The following is a 21733-nucleotide window of genomic DNA, read 5'->3' as shown; positions in this document are numbered from 1 at the left end:
AGTGGTTTAATGTTGTTTTTTTCTAATTTGGTTGTCCAAAAAACATCAAATACATAACAAACATAAAATATCACATAACAAATTGAGATGAGACACCATTTGTTTCTGTGATTATATACATTTCCAACCCTCATACAACATTCATCCAATGTGAATTGGTCTGATATTCCATTTGTCCGACTATAGTACAACTACGAGCTGCTCATGTGGAAAGTTTCAATGTGTGGAGCCGAGGTCATGGCTCTTACGGAGGAGGGAGTCATGTACAAGCTGCTACACTGTAACTCTATTCACCTCTCACACTGTCTACAGGCAGGCAGGCAGGCAGGCAGGCAGGCAGGCAGGCAGGCAGTGCTCCTCAGAGATAGATAGAGGCCTTCTACCTACATGGTCAGGATTATCAGTAGAAGCATCTCTGCCAATTTCAGACTGGACTCACAGTTCAAGTGCTTTAGAGATACATGGCAATACGTGAGAGAATAGTGTTTCAACCCAAGGCTTTGCTCAAGCTATTTTTCCCGAATATTTACATGTTCAAAATAGCATTGAATTACATTTATGTAAGAGGAGTGTCTTATGTAGGCCCTTATAGATTATTTTCAGCTAGTACCTGTCATTGATTTTCCTAAAAAGCTAAGTCTTCACAGACAGAAAACATAGTTGTCAGAGGCCATCCTTGGACTTTGATATGAAATTGTTAGCTATTCATCACTGTCCCCCAATGAATCCTTCTGACATTGATTTTTAACAACATAATACTGTCTGGAAATTAAAGTGTTCTGTGTTCAAGGTCATGTTTATGGCACTCAGGTAGATTATGAAAACACACACACAAAATAACTTTTCACAGTGAACTGCTGACCAAAGCCCTTTCAATATTCTGAGCGAGATCAATCAGTTAGATGACTATTCACTCTAACACAACCTATCTACAGAATGCCCACTTCTTGTCATGGCCATTTGGTCCATTATGGGTTAATTTGACAAAGCACTAACTTTAATTTGACAAAGTGACATTTGGTGCATTCCTTCGTCATAATTCATATAAGATAACTGTCCTGAAAGTTAGTATTTTTTCCAGACACATACATTTGTGTTTTTTCCAGACACTTTTTAATGTTTCTGGTTTTCTGTCTATATTATAGTTTCTTAGTAGAGGCTGCTGGGAAGTATTTAAATTAATTGAATTAAATTATCCTTTTTGGCCTTCTTTTGACTTTGCTTTTGCCTTCTTGTTCCCCTCCTCTTCTTTCTCTGGTGGTTGGCTGTTCTGTTTCTCTTCTCACTGTGTGTTCTTACTCATTCCTCTGCCTAGACCCAGTAAACCAGTTTTGTGAACAGGTCCTGAACTTTCTGCTCTGTCCCTACTTCCCTCCTGCCGTAGCCCCGTCTTCCCCTGGTGTTGACTCCACCCCCTTGCAGCGTACAGGCAGCCAGAACGCCTCAGGCACTTTGCCATACCAGAGAAGCAGCTTTGCCACTGCCTCTGCTGCAGACTACTCCAACCCGTACCGCACCCTCCAGTTCTGCCCATCTACCGATTCTCCCTACAGCAAGTCTGGCCCCGCCCTTCCCCCGGAGGCCGCACTGGCCCGCTCACCTTCTGTCGACAGTATCCAGAAGGATCCCAGGTAAGTGCCGCTATAGCATTGCCGTTTAAAACACACTTCTCTTTCAGTCATGCCACTGAGTATGGAGCACACATCCACAACACATCACTGCCTCCCAATATCTCCTCAGTTTGATTTGAAGTCCTGTCGGTACCACTATGCCTTGAATGACACTACTGTTATTTGGAGGGCACATGAAGCTTGTGTTAAACCTTACCTTCTCCCTTCACATTGTGTTGTTGAAACGTTTATGTGAGTGTGTGAGTGTGTGTGTGTGTCATAAAGTGTTTCACTGGGAGAGCCTTGATTCATAAGCTGTATTGCTGTACTATCAGAGTTGCTTTTGTTTGGGTCTGATCAAGGAGTTTATTCCTTTAGAGCAAACACAAAAACCGTACTGTCAATGCCAGTAACAACAACATGTTTAATCACTAGGAATACACACCAATTAAAGAGTTATCCTAGAAAACAGGAATACAAGAATCTGTGTTTGCATTCTCTACAATTTCATTACTGATTTATCCTGTTCAGTTTTCTTCATTCACCATCCCTGTACTGTTTGTTTATTTTAGTTTCTTTCCTTTTTCACATTTCACCTTTCTTCCGTAGCTCTGGCATTACGTTGGCGTTTGCACACTCTTTCAGTGGATTTACTTGTGATGATGCATTGCATTGACTGGCTGCAACCAACTTCACAACATGCACAGTCAATTACAGTAATCTCCAAATGAGAAGGTCTTCTCTTTTATTTGGTTACTTCATATTCATTATTGTTAAAGGGTGGGTCTCACCAAAACAGTTCTCCAATCTATCCTCATTTCAGTTCATTGTGGAAAAACTAGGCCAGTATTGTGCATAGCGAAGCAATGAAATTATAGAAATTGATTAAGTGTTTTAATGAATAATGTTCAAAATCGGCAAGCGAAACAACGTTTTACTCAACAAATACTTAACCACAATTAAGGATGTTATATTTGGTTGACTATGTACAGGTAACTGCCAAAATAAAGGAAACACCTATATAGGGTCTTAATAGGGCGTTGGGCCACCACAAACCGCCAGAAGAGCTACAATGAGCCATGGCATACATTCTACAAGTGGCTAGAACTCTATTGGAGGGATGTGGCACCATTATTCAATGAGAAATTCCATAATTTGGTGTTTTGTTGATGTTGGTGGGAAACATTGTCTCAAGCGCTGCTCCAGTATCTCCCATAAGTGTTCAACTGAGTTGAGATCTGGTGACTGAGACACACACACACACACACACACACACACACACACTCTTTAAACCCCCTATGGTCCTTTGAGACTCCTCTTTCATGGTAGCCAAAATAATGGGCAACTGGGCATTTTTATACAAGACCCTAAGCATGATGGGATGTTAATTGCTTAATTAACTCAGGAACCACACTTGTGTGGAAGTACCTGTTTTCAATATACAGCACATTGTATCCCTCATTTACTCCTTTATTTTGGCAGTTGCATGTATCTGTAAGTTAAAACCTTTTACTACAGTGGGCTAAATCAGGGTCACAGAGTGTTTTTTGGTAGTCTTAAACAAATATACTTGGAAACAATAGTATGCACCTCACACACATGGTTATGGGCTTAAAAAAATAAGACGCCTGTACCATGTCAGAAATACACTGACTATACCAAACATTAGGAACCCCTTCCTTGATATTGAGGGCAGGGACTCTACAAGGTGTCGAAAGCGTTCAACAGGGATGCTGGCCCATGTTGACTCCAATGCTTCCCACAGTTGTGTCAAGTTGGCTGGATGTCCTTTGGGTGGTGGACCATTCTTGATACACACTGGAAACTGTTGAGCATGAAAAACCCAGCAGCGTTGCAGTTCTTGACACAAACCGGTGTGCCTGGCAAACCGGTGCGCCTTAACCTCGTTCAAAGGCACTTCGATCTTTTGTCTTGCCCATTCACCCTCTGAATGGCACGCATACACAATCCATGTCTCAATTGTCTCATCGCTTAAAAATCCCTACACTGATTGAAGTGGATTTAACAAGTGACATCAATAAGGGATCATGGCTTTCACCTGGATTCACCTGGTCAGTCTACGTCATGGAAAGAGCAGGTATCCTTAATGTTTTGTATACTCAGTGTAGTGTTGAAATGTATTCAATTTTGAGTTTGCATCCCAATATTACACTTTATATACGTCACAAAAGACTGAAATATAACAAAACCGTTTTACATAGAAACACCGGATGAAAAATTATGATACAAAAATGATAGTTTATTAATTATGAAATTATGAAAAATATGAGTAACATTCCACCCATGAGTCCACGAGAGGGTGATTTGGTCATTTGACTGCAGGAAAGGGCTACAACTTTCCGAATGGTCAATGGTTGTTTGCAGGGTATAATCAATGTCACTATTTAGCAGAGAATCCTAAACCATAGGAAAGCTTATTCGTAAAACATATATCCAGATGTAAGTAAGACAATAATACGATTGCTAGAACAGGTCTCTCCACAAACCATGATAATGGTTCTGATTACTGAACAACCCTTAATTGGTCTAGCTGATAGACAATGGTGAATGTGCAGGAAGATGTCAAAAGTAAGAAATGACATCATTATTTTAGCATCATCCTCCTAGTTTTTAAACTACAGCGTGTGACAACATTCAATGTGCCAATAAATCAGCGCAATCTACTTTTTAGTTTTTTCAAATTGCCGGCAGCTTAAAGCTAACATTGGGATCATGTATGCTGTGCTAATGACTATACACAAAAAAGAGGAACAGAGGGAAATGTACAATACGGCGAATTTAGCAATACAAGGAATGTGTGGTAAGTGCATGGGGCTGCCATCTTTATGCACCTCTGCTATTGATCCTCACATTTCTTGATTTTTGTAAGACCCCCTTCTTAATGGACTCCCATCGACCACAATCAAATCATCTAGTGCATGTTCTGAATCCAGTGAAAGTGTGTAATATGAAAAGTGTTGAGAAAGAAAGACAGTCAAATGAGTATTATTTTATTCTTGTCAAGCTCCTTTGTGCGAGACACCCACCTACCTTTTTTTTCTTTCTGCCTGTCTCCTGATAGGTACGACCCTGAATTCCTTGTCTGGAATCAAAATCAAGCCGAGCAAAGAATGACAAAGTAATCCAGCATTTTATTTACGTATTTCTATCTCTTATTCACTGAATCTGTCTTTCATGTCTACTACACAAAATGCCAGGCACATCTCCTTACCAATGAAAGAGCATGAATGAGAATAGTTCAATTATATTTTCCATTGCATTGTCTTCTCAACTACTTAAAGTAGCTACTTCACTGAGAGATTAGGAGATGTGTTATTCACTTTGCTTCCAATTGAGCTCAGGCGAAGGTTGCACTAGGGGTCCATGTCCAACATATTACATTTCCTTTTCACAAATGCACAGTATACATTAGGCTTATGTATCTATTTGGCTTCAGGTTTCTCAAGTTAACTTTTCAGGCTTATCTAGTATTTGATGGTAAAGATGTGACATTTTGACGTCCGTTACTCTTTAGTGAATTAAGCTATAAGGGGTTTCTGACAGCAGTTAGAAGCTTTTTGGGTAGGCTACGGGTACTGGCTGATTGTGTTAGTAGGATAGTGACAGTATTGTCCAACGATCATCCATTTTCTTCTTCGTTTTACATCCTTCATCATCATTTTTCACTCACTGTTTTTGAAATGTGCTTCATCATCCCAAGATTTACTGAGACTTGGTCGGTAATTGAGGGCAGAATCCAGGAATTTAGACTGTCACTTTTGCAGTGTGACAATGTTATCATTCTCCCTTTATGCAATCTTTCTCAACTAATACTCATTTTAGTACATATATGATATATCGTGTAGTGTGACTGACCGACATCTATGGCCCACATAGGCTAGTAGAAACAATATGCGATTCCCATTCACTGACAAGTAATCCATACAGATTAGCACATGATATGTTTTATGGCCTATTTTTTGGGGCAGGTTGACATTTATTGGGATGAGTTTTGTCCTGGAGGCAGAGCTGAGCGATTTCCACTAGATGGGCCAGCTGCTAAGTCAAAATTGGCTACATAGCCTATCGTAAAAATTGGTTTTAATTTAAGGTTAAAGCATAAGTATGGTTAATGTTTAGGGTTAGGTTTAAAATCTGATTTTAAGACTTTGTGGATGTGCCAGCTAGTCACTAGACTGCAGAGCTGCTTCCAGTATGAGTCATCCCAATAAATGCCAACCTGCGATGTCTTATCCCCAAGACTACAGTGATGTGTGGGATTCAGTGCATTCGAAAAGTATTTAGACCACTTCACCTTTTCCCCATTTTGTTACATTACAGCCTTATTCTAAAACAGGTTTTTAGAAATGTTTGCAAATGTATATACAAAAAAAAAATATATATATATATCACAATTACATAAGTATTCAGACCCTTTACTTAGTACTTTGTTTATGTACCTTTGGCAGCGATCAAATTACAGCCTTGAGTCTTCTTGGGTATGACGCTACAAGCTTGGCACACCTGTATTTGGGGAGTTTATCCCATTCTTATATGCAGATCCTCTCAAGCTCTGTCAGGTTGGATGGGGAGCGTCGCTGAACAGCTATTTTCAGGTCTCTCAAGAGATGCTCGATCAGGTTCAAGTTCGGGCTCTGGCTGGGCCGCTCAAGGACATTCAGAGACTTGTTCGAAAGCCACTCCTGCGTTGCCTTGGCTGTGTGCTTAGGGTCATTGTCTTGTTGGAAGGTGAACTTTCACCCCAGGCTGAGGTCTTGTGCTTCCTGGAGCAGATTTTCAAGGATCTTTCCTTTTACTGAGGAGTGTCTTCCGCCAGGCCACTCTACCATAAATGCCTGATTGGTGGAGTACTGCAGAGATGGTTGTCTTTCTGGACGGTTCTCCCATCTCCACAGAGGAACTCTGGAGCTCTGTCAGAGTGACCATCGGGTTCTTGGTCACCTCCCTAACCAAGGTTCTTCTCCCCTCGTTGGTCAGTTTGGCCGGGCGGCCAGCTCTAGGAAGAGTATTGGTGGTTCCAAGCTTCTTCCATTTAAGAATGATGGAGGCCACTGTGTTCTTGGGGACATTCAATGCTGCAGATGCACTGTCAACTGTGGGAGATTATATAGACAGGTGTATGCCTTTCCAAATCATGTCCAATCAATTGAATTTACCACAGGTGGACTCCAACCAATCTCAAGGATGAGCAATAGAAACAGGATGCACCTGAGCTCAATTCCGGGTCTGAATACTTATGTAAATAAGGTATTTCTGTTTTTTTTAATTGTACATTTCCAAACATGTCTAAAACTGTTTATTCACTTTGTCGTTATGTGGTATTGTGTGTAGATGTATTTAATCCATTTTAGAATAAGGCTGTAATGCAAGAAAGTGTGGAAAAAGTCAAGGGGTCTGAATACTTTCCCGAATGTACTGTATGTTAGTAGTTGTCTTCTTCTATCATGCAAAGTATGATGGTACTGTCTTGTATGGTATGCATGATAGAAAAATATGGCTCATAAATAAACCCAGGAGCCATTACTGGCAGTGTGTGTGTGTGTGCATTCTTACCAAAGCTATGGCACAGAGACAATGCTCACGTTGTGGAGGTGAACACATTTTAACATCCATACATTCATTTGACATCTGTCACACATGTACAGCATTTAACCCTTAGCACTTTGTCGTTCTTTGAAAAGCTTAGTCTATGGAGCTCATTGATAGCCTCTATCCAATACTGTTTAGACAGGAGGACTGTGGATGGATTAAAGCAACAAAGGAAGCAGAGAAGCAAGTTACTCATGAAAGTGTTTGTTTAAACGCCGTCCACACTTGACTGGCACAGCTAAACTAGAACATTGAACGAGGGCAATTACATGGACTATTGCACTTCAACAGTGTTCCCTTGTACAATGTTTATACCGTTAGCTGCTCTTCAGTCTTGTCTATCAATTCTGCACAACCAGTCATCTGATATTGTGGCCAAGTTAACACATGGTTAATTACAGATACTAACATATTTATACGATGGAACTCATTTGTATTTGAATGGATCGGTCAGCTTTGTTACATCTGTCACATTGTAAAGGTCTGTCAGATTGTATAGTTTTTCTTTATTGTGAAGCTGAACCAAAATAATCAAATGTTTTCGATAATGTTTGGATGATTTTACATCATTGTGTCTCATCGGCAATAGAACTATTATACTACTACTATACTGTGTTTTTACATATGATATCACCTTTTGCCAAAGAATGAAGTTATGCACGTTGAATGACTGTGTGTGTCTTCCAATCTGAAAGGCCCGTCTGTCTGTGTATTTGAGTGATTGCATGAGTCATCAATAATATGTTTCCTTTCCCTCTGTCATTTCTCTGTGGTGGAAGGCAGCCGGGGTTGCTTACAGTTTTGACGTGTCTGTTGTGTTCACTCTATTGTACAAGCCTTAAGTCTTAGGAAATATAATTTGGGCCCAAGACAGTAGTCGACAACATACTCAGTTAAAATGTCTACCCCATTCCCATGGTCTTTAATTACAATGCCCAACCATGCATTTAGAATACATAATTTATAAGGGGGGTTGTTTGATGGCATTCAAGAATGGCATTCTGTATTCTGGTGCAAATGTTCCCAGCTATGGAGCCGACAGATAAGTTCACCTGGCTGCCTTTGAACAAAGCCCTGAATGACGAGCTGTCTGCGACCATAGGAGTTAGTTTCAATCCAGTGACTCGCCATATTTTACTACTACTGAGGGGATTCAGCCTGAGCCTCAGCTCCACTGCCAACCTGGGACGTTTTGCCGTATGATTTTTAGAGATGACATGAGGGAGACCTTGAGAAAATGACTACAATAGCATGTGCTCTTACAAAATGAGTGGCGTTTTAAAGTTAAAAGCTACCATTTTTAGTCCTCAGTAAAGGAAGGCTGTTGGAAGGCCAACTTAGGGAGTTGACTACTCTTCACACTTCACTACTCAAGAATGCATGCTATAGACATGCCAGTCTGCTATCCCAATGCTGTGTGAGAGAGAGCTCGTCGACTTGGCCGGCTCGGTTGTAAATCAGCAGATTCTTTGATCAGTCAGTTGTTTGTTCCTGAGAGGATGAAGCTCATCACTGTGAATCAGTCCATTTGGATCCCTGATATGTAACTCATGTGAAGTGTTGTGCAAACCGCTCTCTTCTGCTTCAAAGCGCTGAGATGGAAATGCACACAGACAACATTTCAGAAACTACAGTACCAACACTGATAAAAAGAGAAATATACAGTGCCTTCAAAGTATTCATACCCCTCGACTTTTTCCACATTTTGTTGTTACAAAGTGGGATTAAAATGGATTTTATTGAATTTATTTGTCAACGATCTACACAAAATACTCTTATGTCAAGGTAGAAGAACAATTCTGACATTTTGTAAAAAAGGTAATGAAAAAACCCCCACTAATACTATATATCTTAATGAGATGAGTATTTAACCCCCTGAGTCAATACATGTTAAAGTAAGTCTCTTAAGAGCTTTCCACAACTGGTTTGTGCAACATTTGCCATCATTTGCCACTTTTAAAAATTCTTCTAGCTCTGTCAAATTGGTTGTTGATCATTGCTAGACAACCATTTTCAGGTCTTGCCATAGATTTACAAGCATATTTAAGTCAAATCTGTAACTTGGCCACTCAGGAACATTCACCGTCGTCTTGGTAAGCAACTCCAGTGTAAATTTGACCTTGTGTTTTAGGATATTATTCTGCTGAAAGGTGAATTTATCTCCTAGTGTCTGGTGGAAAGCAGACTGAACCAGGTTTTCCTCCATTCTCTCCATTTCTTTTTTATCCTGTAAAAACTTGCCAGTCCTTAGCGATTACAAGCATACCCATAACATGATGCAGCCACCACTATGTTTGAATATACAATATGGAGAGTGGTACTCAGTGGTGAGTTGTGTTGGATTTGCACCAAACATATCGCTTTGTATTTAGGACCTAAAGTTAATTTCTTTGACACATTTCTTGCATTTTTACTTTAGTGCCTTACTGCAACCAGGATTCATTTTTAATTCAGGCTGTAACACAACAAAATGTGGAAAAAGTCAAGGGGTATGAATACTTTCTGAAGATACTGTACATGTATGGAATTAGAGTAAAATAAAATGTACTAACCAAAGTTAGCATATGATGTTTTCAGATCATTTGACTGAGCGAGGCTTCTCTCTTTTATAGCTTTCAGGGCTGGGGTGTGAGATTAAAGAGGGAGAATGAGATGAGATGTGAGGACAGTGGCATTATCATAGGCGGTTACACAGCCGTTTGGATGAATAATGGTCCTTGGGTAATTTTCTAATGAAGAAGTGAACTGGCAAACACAGCACTGGAGTCCCTGAGGAATCGACGAGCCTACGCAACCTTTGTGGCTGTGGCTCTGGTTATGTGATGAGGGTGAGAGGCTGGATTGGATCATACTGCCACCCGCTGCAGTTAGTGTCCCCTAATATTCATGATTCAGAGTCTGAGTCGTACATCCGTCTTTGTCCTCTTGAAAGGCCAATGAGGTTAAGGAAAAACAGTCATTGGAGCTGAAAAGCGCGTCTACGCGGAGGGCAATGAATGAGTACAATGAATATATGGTACATCAATTCAGGCCGGTACTAGTGTACGGTACAAGATAAGCAGCATTAATGTTTTTCATATGCTGCTCTGTGCATTGGGATGCATCGTTTGTTTCTTTATTTACTGCTATTCTGTAAGATTCAATAGTAAAGTAATGCATGTCTGACTGTGTTCTAGATAGGGAGATGCAGTGGTCATAGGCCAGTGTGTGTGCGTGTCTGTGCGCGCGCACGTGTATCCTTGTCTGTGCGCGCGCACGTGTATCCTTGTCTGTGCGCGCGCACGTGTATGTGTGCGTCTGTGTGCAAGTGTGTGTGTTTGAGTGCAAATGAGGGTGCGTGTATGCGCATGTGAGTGCATGCGTGTACATACATGTGTATGTGAGTTCTTGGGGATGTTGGTTTGAGGACTCCCCCGCTGAGGCTAATCCAGTCTGATTGGCCACATCTCAGACACTACAACACGGAGTACGGCCACTAGAGTCCTATTCTGAGCTCTACCCTCTCTCTGATGCTGTAAATAAGAGCCATAACCTCCATTTTAATGGTTGGACCTGGACGCACTTGTAGTGGTCCATTTATGTTCACTTCATCCACCCCGGTGTTTGTCTGGCTGACTGGGGGATCTGAGAGCTTTGCGTCACATTCGGTTTCAGAGCCTCCTAATTTATCCCAATACATGTGGGCTAAACAGTTAAACTAACACAGACATAGGTCTGAAATGGCATCCGATTCCCTATATAGTGCACTACTCTTGACCATCAAATCAAATTTATTTATATAGCCCTTCGTACATCTGATATCTCAAAGTGCTGTACAGAAACCCAGCCTAAAACCCCGAACAGCAAGCAATGCAGGTGTAGAAGCACAGTGGCTAGGAAAACTCTCTAGAAAGGCCGAAACCTAGAGAGGAACCAGGCTATGTGGGGTGGCCAGTCCTCGTCTGGCTGTGCCGTGTGGAGATTATAACGGAACATGGCCAAGATGTTCAAATGTTCATTAATGACCAGCATGGTCAAATAATAATAATCACAGGCAGAACAGTTAACTGGAGCAGCAGCACGGCCAGGTGGACTGGGGACAGCAAGGAGTCATCATGCCAGGTAGTCCTGAGGCATGGTCCTAGGGCTCAGGTCCTCAGAGAGAGAAAGAAAGAGAGAATTAGAGAGAGCATACTTAAATTCACACAGGACACCGGATAAGACAGGAGAAGTACTCCAGATATAACAAACTGACCCTAGCCCCCCGACACATAATGCCTAGGACTCTGGTCAAATGAAGTGCACTATAGTGCCTTCAGAAAGTATTCATACCCTTTGTCTTGTTCCACATTTTGTTGTGTCCTAGCCTGAATTCAAAATGGATTACATTTATTTATTTTTCTCACCCATCTACACACAATACCCCATAATGACAAAGTGAAGACATGTTTTTTTTTTAAATAAGAAAAAATTAAAAAGCTGACAAGGCCTTGAGGCCGATACATAAAGCTTAATAAAGAGCAGTGATTTTAGCCAGAGCAGTTTGCGTGTTTCTTCTTTTTTCTCTCATGTATTTTCATATAAAAGTCCCAAAATTGATGTATCAATCGCAGATTGCCTCTTTAAGAACCTAAGAACCCTATGTACAATACAGTACTGTAATGACTCAAGGCGATGTTTCAGCGAGTGACCTACTTCCTAATTGGATATGATTAAACATACAGCAGTTTGCACAAACTCTTCGAGCATTTAGATTGCCCAATTAACCCATATGTGACTTATGCAAGGTTAAATCATCTTTAGATAATTTTTTGTAAAAATAATTAAGTTGTATTTGGTCTACAAACGCTCATATGCACATTATAGTACTGTACATAGCAGACAATAGTGGTGGAAAAAGTACCCAATTGTCAACCTTGAGTAAAAGTATAGATTCCAAAATAGAAAATGACTCAAGTAATAGTGAAAGTCACTTAGTAAAATACTACTTGAGTAAAAGTCTAAAAGTATTTGGTTAAATATACGTGCTCCACACGTACAATTATCTGTAAGGTCCCTCAGTCAAGCAGTGAATTTGAAACACGGATTCAACCACAAAGACCAGGGATGTTTTCCAATGCCTTGCAAAGAAGGACATCTAATGTTATATGGGTAAAAATAAAAAGCAGACATTAAATATGCTTTTGAGCATGGTGAAGTTATTAATTACAGTTTGGATGGTGTATCAATACACCCAGTCACTACGAAGATACAGGCGTCCTTCCTAACTCAGTTGCCAGAGAGGAAGGAAACGCAGGCAATGGAACATGTGGATAGAAGAAACGGCTCGGGTCGCACAAAAGGAAATATATAATTGTGGATAAAGTTAGTATAAAGTTTATGCCGCAGGCTTCGGCTCCGAGGGTCATGTGTTCAATCCCAGTGCTATGCACTAGTGATGGGAAACCGAGGCTTTCTAAATGCTTACACCAAATTGTGCCGAGAGTAAAAGTATAGATTATTTCAAATTCCTTAAGGCAAACCAAATGGCATGATTTTCAAGTTTTAAATTTACAGAGAGTCAAGGGCACACTCAGACATAATTTACAAATGAAGCATGTGTGTTTAGTGAGTACGCCAGATCAGAGGCAGTAGGGATTACGAGGGATTTTCTCTTGATACGTGTGTGAATTGGACCACCGCTTTCTTTAGCAATGTGGTGGAGTAAAAATAAAAGTTGACAAAAATATAAATAGTCAAGTACAGATTTAATTAGTACTTTAAAGTATTTTTACTGACAGTGCATTCGGAAAGTATTCAGAGAACTTGACTTTTTCCACATTTTGTTACGTTTACAGTCTTATTCGAAAATGGATTTTTAAAAAACATCCTCATCAATCTGCACACAATACTCCATCATGACAAAGCAAAAACAGGTTTTTATAAATTTTTGCAAATTTATAACATAACAAAAACAGAAATACCTTACTTAAGTATTCAGACCCTTTTGAGACGTGAAATTGAGCTGAGGTGCATCCTGTTTCCGTTGATCATCATTGAGATTGGTAAATGTAATTGATTGGACAAGATTTGGAAAGGCACACACCTGTCTATATAAGGTCCTACAGTTGACAGTGCATGTCAGAGCAAAAACCAAGCCATGAGGTCGAAGGAATTGTCCGTAGAGCTCCGAGACAGGATTGTGACGAGGCACAGATCTTGGGAGGGGTACCAAAAAAATTCTGCAGCATTGAAGGTCCATAAGAACACAGTGGCCTCCATCATTCTTAAATAGAATAAGTTTAGAACCACCAAGACTCTTCCTAGAGCTGGCCGCCTAGGCAAACTGAGCAATCGGGGGAGAAGGGCCTTGATCGGGGAGGTGACCAAGAACCCGATGGTCACTCTGACAGAGCTCCAGAGTTCCTCTGTGGAGATGGGAGAACATTCCAGAAGGACAACCATCTCTGCAGCACTCCACCAATCAAGGAGTGACCAGACGGAAGCCACTCCTCAGTAAAAAGCACATGACATCCCGCTTGGAGTTTACCTAAAGGCACCTAAATTATTCTCAAACCATGAGCAACAAGATTCTCTGGTCTGATGAAACCAAGACTGAACCTGCATGCCAAGTGTCACGTCTGGAGGAAACTTGGCACCATCCCTACGGTGAAGTATGGTGGTGCAACATCATGCTGTGGATATGTTTTTCAGAGGTAGGGACTGGGAGACTAGTCAGGATCGAGGGAAAGATGAATGGAGCAAAGTACAGACAGATCCACAACTGATGATGGTGCAGGCAGAGATGGTCACTTCGAGTTCTTAGGAAACTATGCAGTATTTTGTTTTTTTTATGTATTATTTCTTACATTGTTACCCCAGGAAATCTCAAGTCTTAATATACACAGCTGGGAAGAACTATTGGATATAAGAACAATGTCAACTTATCAACAGTATGACCAGGAATATGACTTTCCCGAAGTTGATCCTTTGTTTGGACCTCCACCCAGGACAATGGATCTAATTCCAGTAGTCGATCCAAAACAACGATGGCACAGAAGAGGCAGACGAAGCGGCCACCTGGCCAGGCTCCGTAGACGTGCACAACGCCCACCGCTCCAGAGTATACTACTAGCCAATGTCCAGTCTCTTGACAACAAGGTATATGAAATTCGAGCAAGGGCTGCATTCCAGAGAGCCACCGGGCTTCTCCTGTAACGGCGTTCTTCGTTTGTAGAAAGAGAGTCGGACCGAAATGCAGCGTAGTGGTTACTCATGTCTTTAATGAACAAAGATCATGATACATGAAATAACAAAAACAACAAACGGAACGTGAAACCTATTACAGCCTATCTGGTGAAACTACACAGAGATGGGAACAATCACCCACGAAATACACAGCGAAACCCCGGCTACCTAAATACGGTTCCCAATCAGAGACAACGAGAATCACCTGACTCTGATTGAGAACCGCCTCAGGCAGCCAAGCCTATACAACACCCCTACTCAACCGCAATCCCAATAATACAAAACCCCAATACGACATACAACAACATAAACCCATGTCACACCCTGGCCTGACCAAATAATATAACGAAAACACAAAAATACAATGACCAAGGCGTGACATCTCCATGCATCACGCCGACAGAGATAAACACCTCTCTGGGAAGAGGATGGGAGAGGGTGTATGCTTTATGATTAACGACTCATGGTGTAATCATAACAACACACAGGAACTCAAGTCCTTCTGCTCAACCGATCTAGAATTTCTTACAATCAAATGCCGGCCATTTTACCTACCAAGAGAATTCTTATCAGTTATAGTGACAGCTGTGTACATTCCCCCTCAAGCAGACACCAAGACTGCCATCGAGGAACTTCACTGGACTATATGCAAACTGGACACCATACATCCTGAGGCTGCATTTATTGTAGCTGGGAATTTCAACAAAGCAAATTTGAGATCAAGGCTGCCTAAATTCTACCAGCATATTTATTGTGCTACGCGCATGCGCAATACCCTCGACCACTGCTACTCTAACATCCGCGATGCATACAAAGCCCTCCCACGTCCTCCCTTCGGCAAATCCGACCATGAAGCGATCTTGCTCCTTCCGTCTTAAAGGCAGAAACTCAAACAGGATGTACAAGTGACAACAACCATTCAACTCGGGTCCGACCAATCGGAAGCCACGCTTCAAGATTGTTTAGATCAATATGTTCCGGTCAGCTTCTGAGAACAACATCGACCAATACGCTGACTCTGAGTGCGTTTATAAAGAAGTGCATTGCAGATGTTGTACCCACTGTGACTATTAAAACCTACCCTAACCGGAAACCGTGAATGGATGGCGGCATTCGCACAAAACTGAAAGCGCGATCCACCGCATTTAACCATGGAAAGAGGTCTGGGAATATGTCTGAATATAAACAGTGTAGTTATTCCCTCCGCAAGGCAATCAAACAAGCAAAATGCCAGTACTGGGACAAGTTGGAGTCGCAATTCAACGGCTCAAACACAAGACATATGTTGCAGGGTCTACGGGAAATTGCGGACTACAAAAAGAAATCCAGCCACGTAATGGACACCGATGTCACGCTTGCAGACAACTAAACACCTTCTTTGCACCGCTTTGGTGATTATACAGTGCCACCGTCGTGGCCCGCTAACAAGGACTGCCCCCCCCTCTCCCTCTCCGTGGCTGACGTGAGTAAAACATTTAAACGTGATGACCCTCGCAAAGCTGCTGGCTCAGACGGCATCCCTAGCCGTGTCCTCAGCGCATGCACAGACCAGCTGCCTGGGGTGTTTACGGACATATCCAATCGCTCCCTAAGATGGCATTGTTCCTGTACACAAGAAGGCAAAGATGACAGAACTAAATTACTACCGCCCCATAGCACTCACTTTTGTCATCATGAAGTGCTTTAAGAGACTAGTCAAAGATCATATTGCCTCCACCTTAGACCCACTTCAGTTTGCCTACCGCTCCAACAGGTCCAGACGACGCAATTGCCATCACACTGCACACTGCCCTATCCAATCTGCACAAGAGGAATACCTATGTAAGAAAGCTGTTCATTGACTACCGCTCAGCATTCAACACCATAGTACCCAAGCTCATCATCAAGCTGGAGGCCCTGGGTCTCAACCCTGCCCTGAGCAATTGTGTCCTGGACTTGTTGACGGGCCGCCCCCAGGGGTTGATGACCCCCAACACTGGGGCCCCACAAGGGTGCGTGCTCAGCCCCCTCCTGTACTCCCTGTTCACCCATGTTTGCGTAGCCATGCACGCCTCCAACTCAATCATAAAGTTTGCAGACGACACAACAGTAGTGGGCTTGATTACCAACAACGACGAGACCGCCTACAGGGAGGAGGTGAGGGCACTCGGAGTGTGGTGTCAGGAAAACAATCTCTCGCTCAACGTCAACAAAACAAAGGAGATGATCGTGGACTTAAGGAAACAGACGAAGCACCCCCCTATCCACATTGAAGGGATAGCAGTGGAGAAACTGAAATGGTCCACCCACACAGGCAGTGTGGTGAAGAAGGGGCAAACAGCGCCTCTTCAACCTCAAGAGGCTGGAGAAATTTGGCGTGTCACTTAAAACCCTGACAAACTTTTACAGATGGACAATCGAGTGCATACTGTATCACAGCCTGGTACTGCAACTGCACCGCCCTCCATGACACCTACAACGCCTTCACAGGAAGGCCAAAAAGATCATCAAGGACATCAACCACCCGAGCTTTTGCCTATTCACACTGCTACCACCCAGAAGGTGAGGTCAGTACAGGAGCAACAAAGCTGGGCCCGAGAGACTGAAAAACAGCTTCTATCTCAATGCCATCAGACTGCTAAACAGCCATCGCTACCTCAGAGAGGCTGCCGCCTACAATTAATACCCAATCACTGACCACTTTAATAAATGGATCACTATTCACTTTGTACAATGCCACTCTAAATATTGCCACTTTAATAATGTTTACATATCTTACATTACTCATATCACATGTATACACTATTTTAATACCCTCTATTGCACCTTGCCTATGCCGCTCATCCATATACTTGCATGTACATATTCTCATTCACCGCTTCAGGTTTGTGTGTATTAGGTTGTTGTTGGGGAATTGTTAGATTACTTGTTAGATATTACTGCACTGTCGGGAACTAGAAGCAGAAGCATTTCACTACACTCACATTAACATCTGCTAACCATGTGTATGTGACAAATAACATTTTATTTTATTTGATGAATACATGCTCCTGAGCGCTCAGGACCTCACCCTGGGGTAAATGTTCACCTTCCAACAGGACAACAACGCTAAGCACACAGCCAAGACAACGCAGGAGTGGCTTCGGGACAGGTTTCTGAATGTCCTTGAGTAGCCCAGTCAGAGCCTGAACTTGAACCCGATCAAACATCTCTGGAGCAGCAACGCTTCCCATCCAACCTGACAGAGCTTGAGAGGATCTGCAGAGAAAAATGGGAGAAACTCCCAAAATACAGCTGTGCCAAGCTTGTAGTGTCATAACCAAGAAGACTTGAGGCTTTAATCACTGCCAAAGGTGCTTCAACAAAGTACTGAGTAAAGGGACTGAATACTTATGTAAATGTGATATTTTATTATATTTTTAATACATTTTACAACATTTAAAATAATCTGTTTTTGCTTCGTCATTATGGGGTATTGTGTGTAGATTGACAGGGGTGGAAAAAACCATTTAATCAATTTTAGAATAAGGCTGTAATTGTCACACCCTGACCTTAGAGAGCCTTTTTATTTCTCTATTTGGTTAGGTCAGGGTGTGATTTGGGGTGGGCATTCTATGTTGTCTATTTCTTTTTTTTTGCCGAGTATGGTTCCCAATCAGAGGCAGGTGTCTATCGTTGTCTCTGATTGGGGATCATAATTAGGCAGCCTTTTTTCCCACATGTGTTTGTGGGTAGTTATTTTCTGTTAAGTCTCTGTTATCTGACAGAACTGTTCGCTTTCGTTTTGTTACCTTGTTCGAGTGTTTTTTGATAATAAAAAAATCATGAACACTTTTCACGCTGCGCTTTGGTCCTCTCCTTCCGACGACAGGCGTTACAGTAATGTAACAAAATGTGGAAAACATCAAGGGGTCTGAATACTTTCTGAATGTACTGTAAATACTTTACACCACTGGTAAATAGACAGATTAATATGGCTATGGATGAAAGTGTTTGCTAATGCAACCATGCCTCACAGGGACACACCACAGAGTATGTGATCAAGCTTCATAATCATCAGCGAAGAGAGGAGAAAACAAATCAACTTTTGAAATGTACTTTCTCCCATTGGTCATTTTTTTTAAACAAAAGGATCTCAATCCCTCCCTGCTCCTCTGCATTCATTCCCTTTGATGAATTATATTCACGGGCAATCATTTCTGACGACTGCACACCAGTCAGCTCCAATCACTCAACAATAAGTGCTCAGTTGGGTAACAGTGGAGCCTAGCTAATGCCGGAACTGTACTGAGCATGCCCAGTGCCCACTAGTGTGGGGTTAAGATGCTTGGTAGAAGGGTGCAGGGAGTCTTCACAACTGACCATCTAGTGTTTTGTTGGTACACTGCTCCCCTACCGTTTGAAACACCACTTTCATTGTGACAGTTCTGAAGAGGCTCAGAAGAGACATGGAGAGCTGGGCTCCCTGGTGTTTTATTTATCTGGGTTTTGTTTTATGTGATTGAGGTCACAGAGAATCCCAACTAGACCACCATCACTCCATTGACCTTTTTGAAAGTTAACATTTCTCTTTCTTTGTAAATGGTCGTGGCTTCTTCCATTTCTCCCTTTCTCACGTTAGTAGTGGTTGGTATTGCTGGGAGAAGGATTGTGAGGAGATGAAATGTTCCTGAGGCTCTTACCCGTCGTAGTGTGTACATCACTAACTGTGGCGGCTCCGCAGCTTCCAAGCCTTTTGGATCAGAATTAGCTCTCTGTTCCTAGTTTTCATCTCTCTCACACCCTCTCTCTCTCTCCCTCACACATCTCTCCTTCTCTCTCACATCTCTATATTCCCCCCTCACCTCCCTCCTTCTCACATTTCTCTTCCTCTCTTCCCCCTCCTCCTCTCTCTCTCTCTCTCTTACGTGAACCCACTCGTTAATGCAATTGATTCTCGGTCTTTGAGAGCCGGTGACATGTGGAGTTGAGAAGCCAGAACTGGGGCATCTGTGTTGTCAGTGAGAGAGCTAACTGACAAACTAAAAGGCCTGATTGCAGACAGCTGTGATGGTTTGAAGTTGGACAGGTGCTGGAAGGTGTGTACAGGGAGGTTGCTGCCTTTGCACCAGTGTGTGTCTCTCTGTCTCTCCCTCTTTGTCTGTCTGTATCTGTAGGTGTGCCGATAAGAGAGGTGTGGTAGTGGGGTAACACGGTGGTCAGTGGGATGACAGGGTGCTCTGACAGTCCATAGCTAGCCTCAGGCTAACGCACTAAAGCACCATAGCTCGCATCGCCAGAGGATAATGCTGGATGAAAGTATCTCTCATTCGCCAAGAGTAGGGATTCAGTTCTAGCCTTTATCATTCTCTAGTGAATGATTTAATTCAGAATTTGTGGGAATAGAAAACAAGCCTCGTTCTTGATTTGAATATCTCTTAGAACTAAAATTTTTTTTTTTTCACACTATGGGGGCTATGTGCTATGGGTGTGGTTTGTTTGGCAAATATGACACACACACGCACGCTTTTTCATGCTCAACACGCATATTACGTTGTTCATTATTCATGCCAATGTTTGTTTTAAATTGACAATGCATGTCATATGTCACTGTTTTTCTGCTCTGTAAGTGAACCTCAATGCAATGTAGCCTTAGTGTCTAACTTAGTAGTCATAGATGAACATTGCTCCACACACAATAAACCAAACCAAAGGCATTCAAAAGAAAGAGAGAACAAAAAGGTGCCTTATTATTTTCTGTAATGCAGAAATGACATTATACCAAAACACCACTTATAGGAATTACCACCGCAACAGCTTCTGCAATTTACCACGTACAGTAATCACCAGATTGCAGTCATCTGAAAAGATAGATTGAAGATTGCAGTATAATAGACATTGAGTGAGTGTTTTGTTTAGCACTGTATTGCGATGCTTTTTCTGAGTTCCAAATGGCACTCTATTCCCTATGTGGTGCACTACCTTATGGGCCCTGGTCAAAAGTAGTGCACTAAATAGGGAATAGGGTGCCATTTAGGATGCAGATGCCTGTACAGATCCAGTGCTGTTCTGTATTCATCCCTGCGTTTCCCGTGGTCCCCTGCAGGGAGTTTGGCTGGAGAGACCCAGAGCTGCCTGAGGTGATTCAGATGCTGCAACACCAGTTCCCCTCGGTCCAGTCCAACGCTGCAGCCTACCTCCAACACCTGTGCTTCGGAGACAACAAGATCAAGTCTGAGGTAACCTGCACCAGGCCGATATGGCTACTCATACATTTCTACTGCCATGTGCTAGCGGGGACACCTGCATCCACTGCTACACATTATGAAATGTATCTGCCCCATAAAGTTGTTAAATCCGTGGCTAGCACATTGGGCTTAAAAAAAGTCAGAATCGGTCCGTGGGATGGCCCTGGGCAGTTGTTTCATTTGAAACTTATGAAACATAGCAAAGTCCGCCTCCACCTTCATGTTCAGTACATCATCTAAAATCTATACCTTTTGTGAAACCTTTTTCGAGAATAATTCACAATTCTAGCTAAGGATCTATCCTAGGTGCTAGAATTGTGAATTCTCCTCACATTAATGGTCAGATAGTATTGCCTGATCTTGCCTCACCTGACTTTCCTCACCCTAATGTTGGATAGCTTGGTGGTGTCATGTCTGTGTGTAATATGTGGGGACGTTGGCTGGGTGAGGTAGAGGGATGGTGAGGTGGAGGGATGGTGAGATGGAGGGATGGTGAGGTATAGGGATGGTGAGATGGGGGAGGTGGAGATGGAGGGATGAGTTGCAAGTGAGATGCTGTCTTGGAGGGATTGGAAGAAAGTCATTAGGTCAGCGGATACCTTTTCCTGGAACACTGCTGATGCTCATCTCATCGCCTATCTCAGACAGATATATCACAGGCAGCATGGGCAGACACACACACCACACACACACACACACACACGCACACACCTTGGCAATCACACATATAGGCACACGCACACAGATATAGACACACATACAGTGATATACTATATATACAAAAGAATGTGGCCACCCCTTCAAATGAGTGGATTCGGCTATTTCAGCTCATTGCTGACAGGTGTATGAAATCGAGCACACAGCCATGCAATCTCCATAGAAAAACATTGGCAGAAGAATGGCCTTACTGAAGAGCTCAGTGACTTTCAACGTGGCCCCGTCATAGGATGCCACCTTTCCAACAAGTCAGTTCGTCAAATTTCTTCCCTGATAGTGCTGCCCAGGTCAACTGTACATGCTGTTATTGTGAAGTGGAAACTTCTAGGGGCAACAACGGCTCAGTCAGTTGTGGACCGCCGAGTGCTGTAGCGTGTAACGTGT

At 42.4% G+C, this 21733-nt stretch overlaps 1 protein-coding gene across 2 annotated transcripts in view; it reads left to right on the top strand.

Annotated features, from left to right (window-relative positions):
- The window catches only part of ctnnd2b (catenin (cadherin-associated protein), delta 2b), a 107665-nt gene that overhangs the window by 56685 nt on the left and 29247 nt on the right, over positions 1 to 21733 (top strand). For both annotated transcript variants that reach the window (XM_052463795.1, XM_052463796.1), the window contains 3 exons: positions 1316 to 1631; positions 4693 to 4749; positions 20491 to 20623. In XM_052463795.1, the coding sequence (XP_052319755.1) occupies positions 1316 to 1631; positions 4693 to 4749; positions 20491 to 20623 (506 nt within the window). The remainder of the gene's footprint in view (positions 1 to 1315; positions 1632 to 4692; positions 4750 to 20490; positions 20624 to 21733) is intronic.

The sequence above is a fragment of the Oncorhynchus keta genome, chromosome 15 (assembly GCF_023373465.1).
Source record: "Oncorhynchus keta strain PuntledgeMale-10-30-2019 chromosome 15, Oket_V2, whole genome shotgun sequence".
NCBI classification, from domain to species: Eukaryota; Metazoa; Chordata; class Actinopteri; order Salmoniformes; family Salmonidae; genus Oncorhynchus; species Oncorhynchus keta.
The sequence above is the reverse complement of the archived record's forward strand: the minus strand, read 5'-3'. Positions and strand labels throughout refer to the sequence as shown.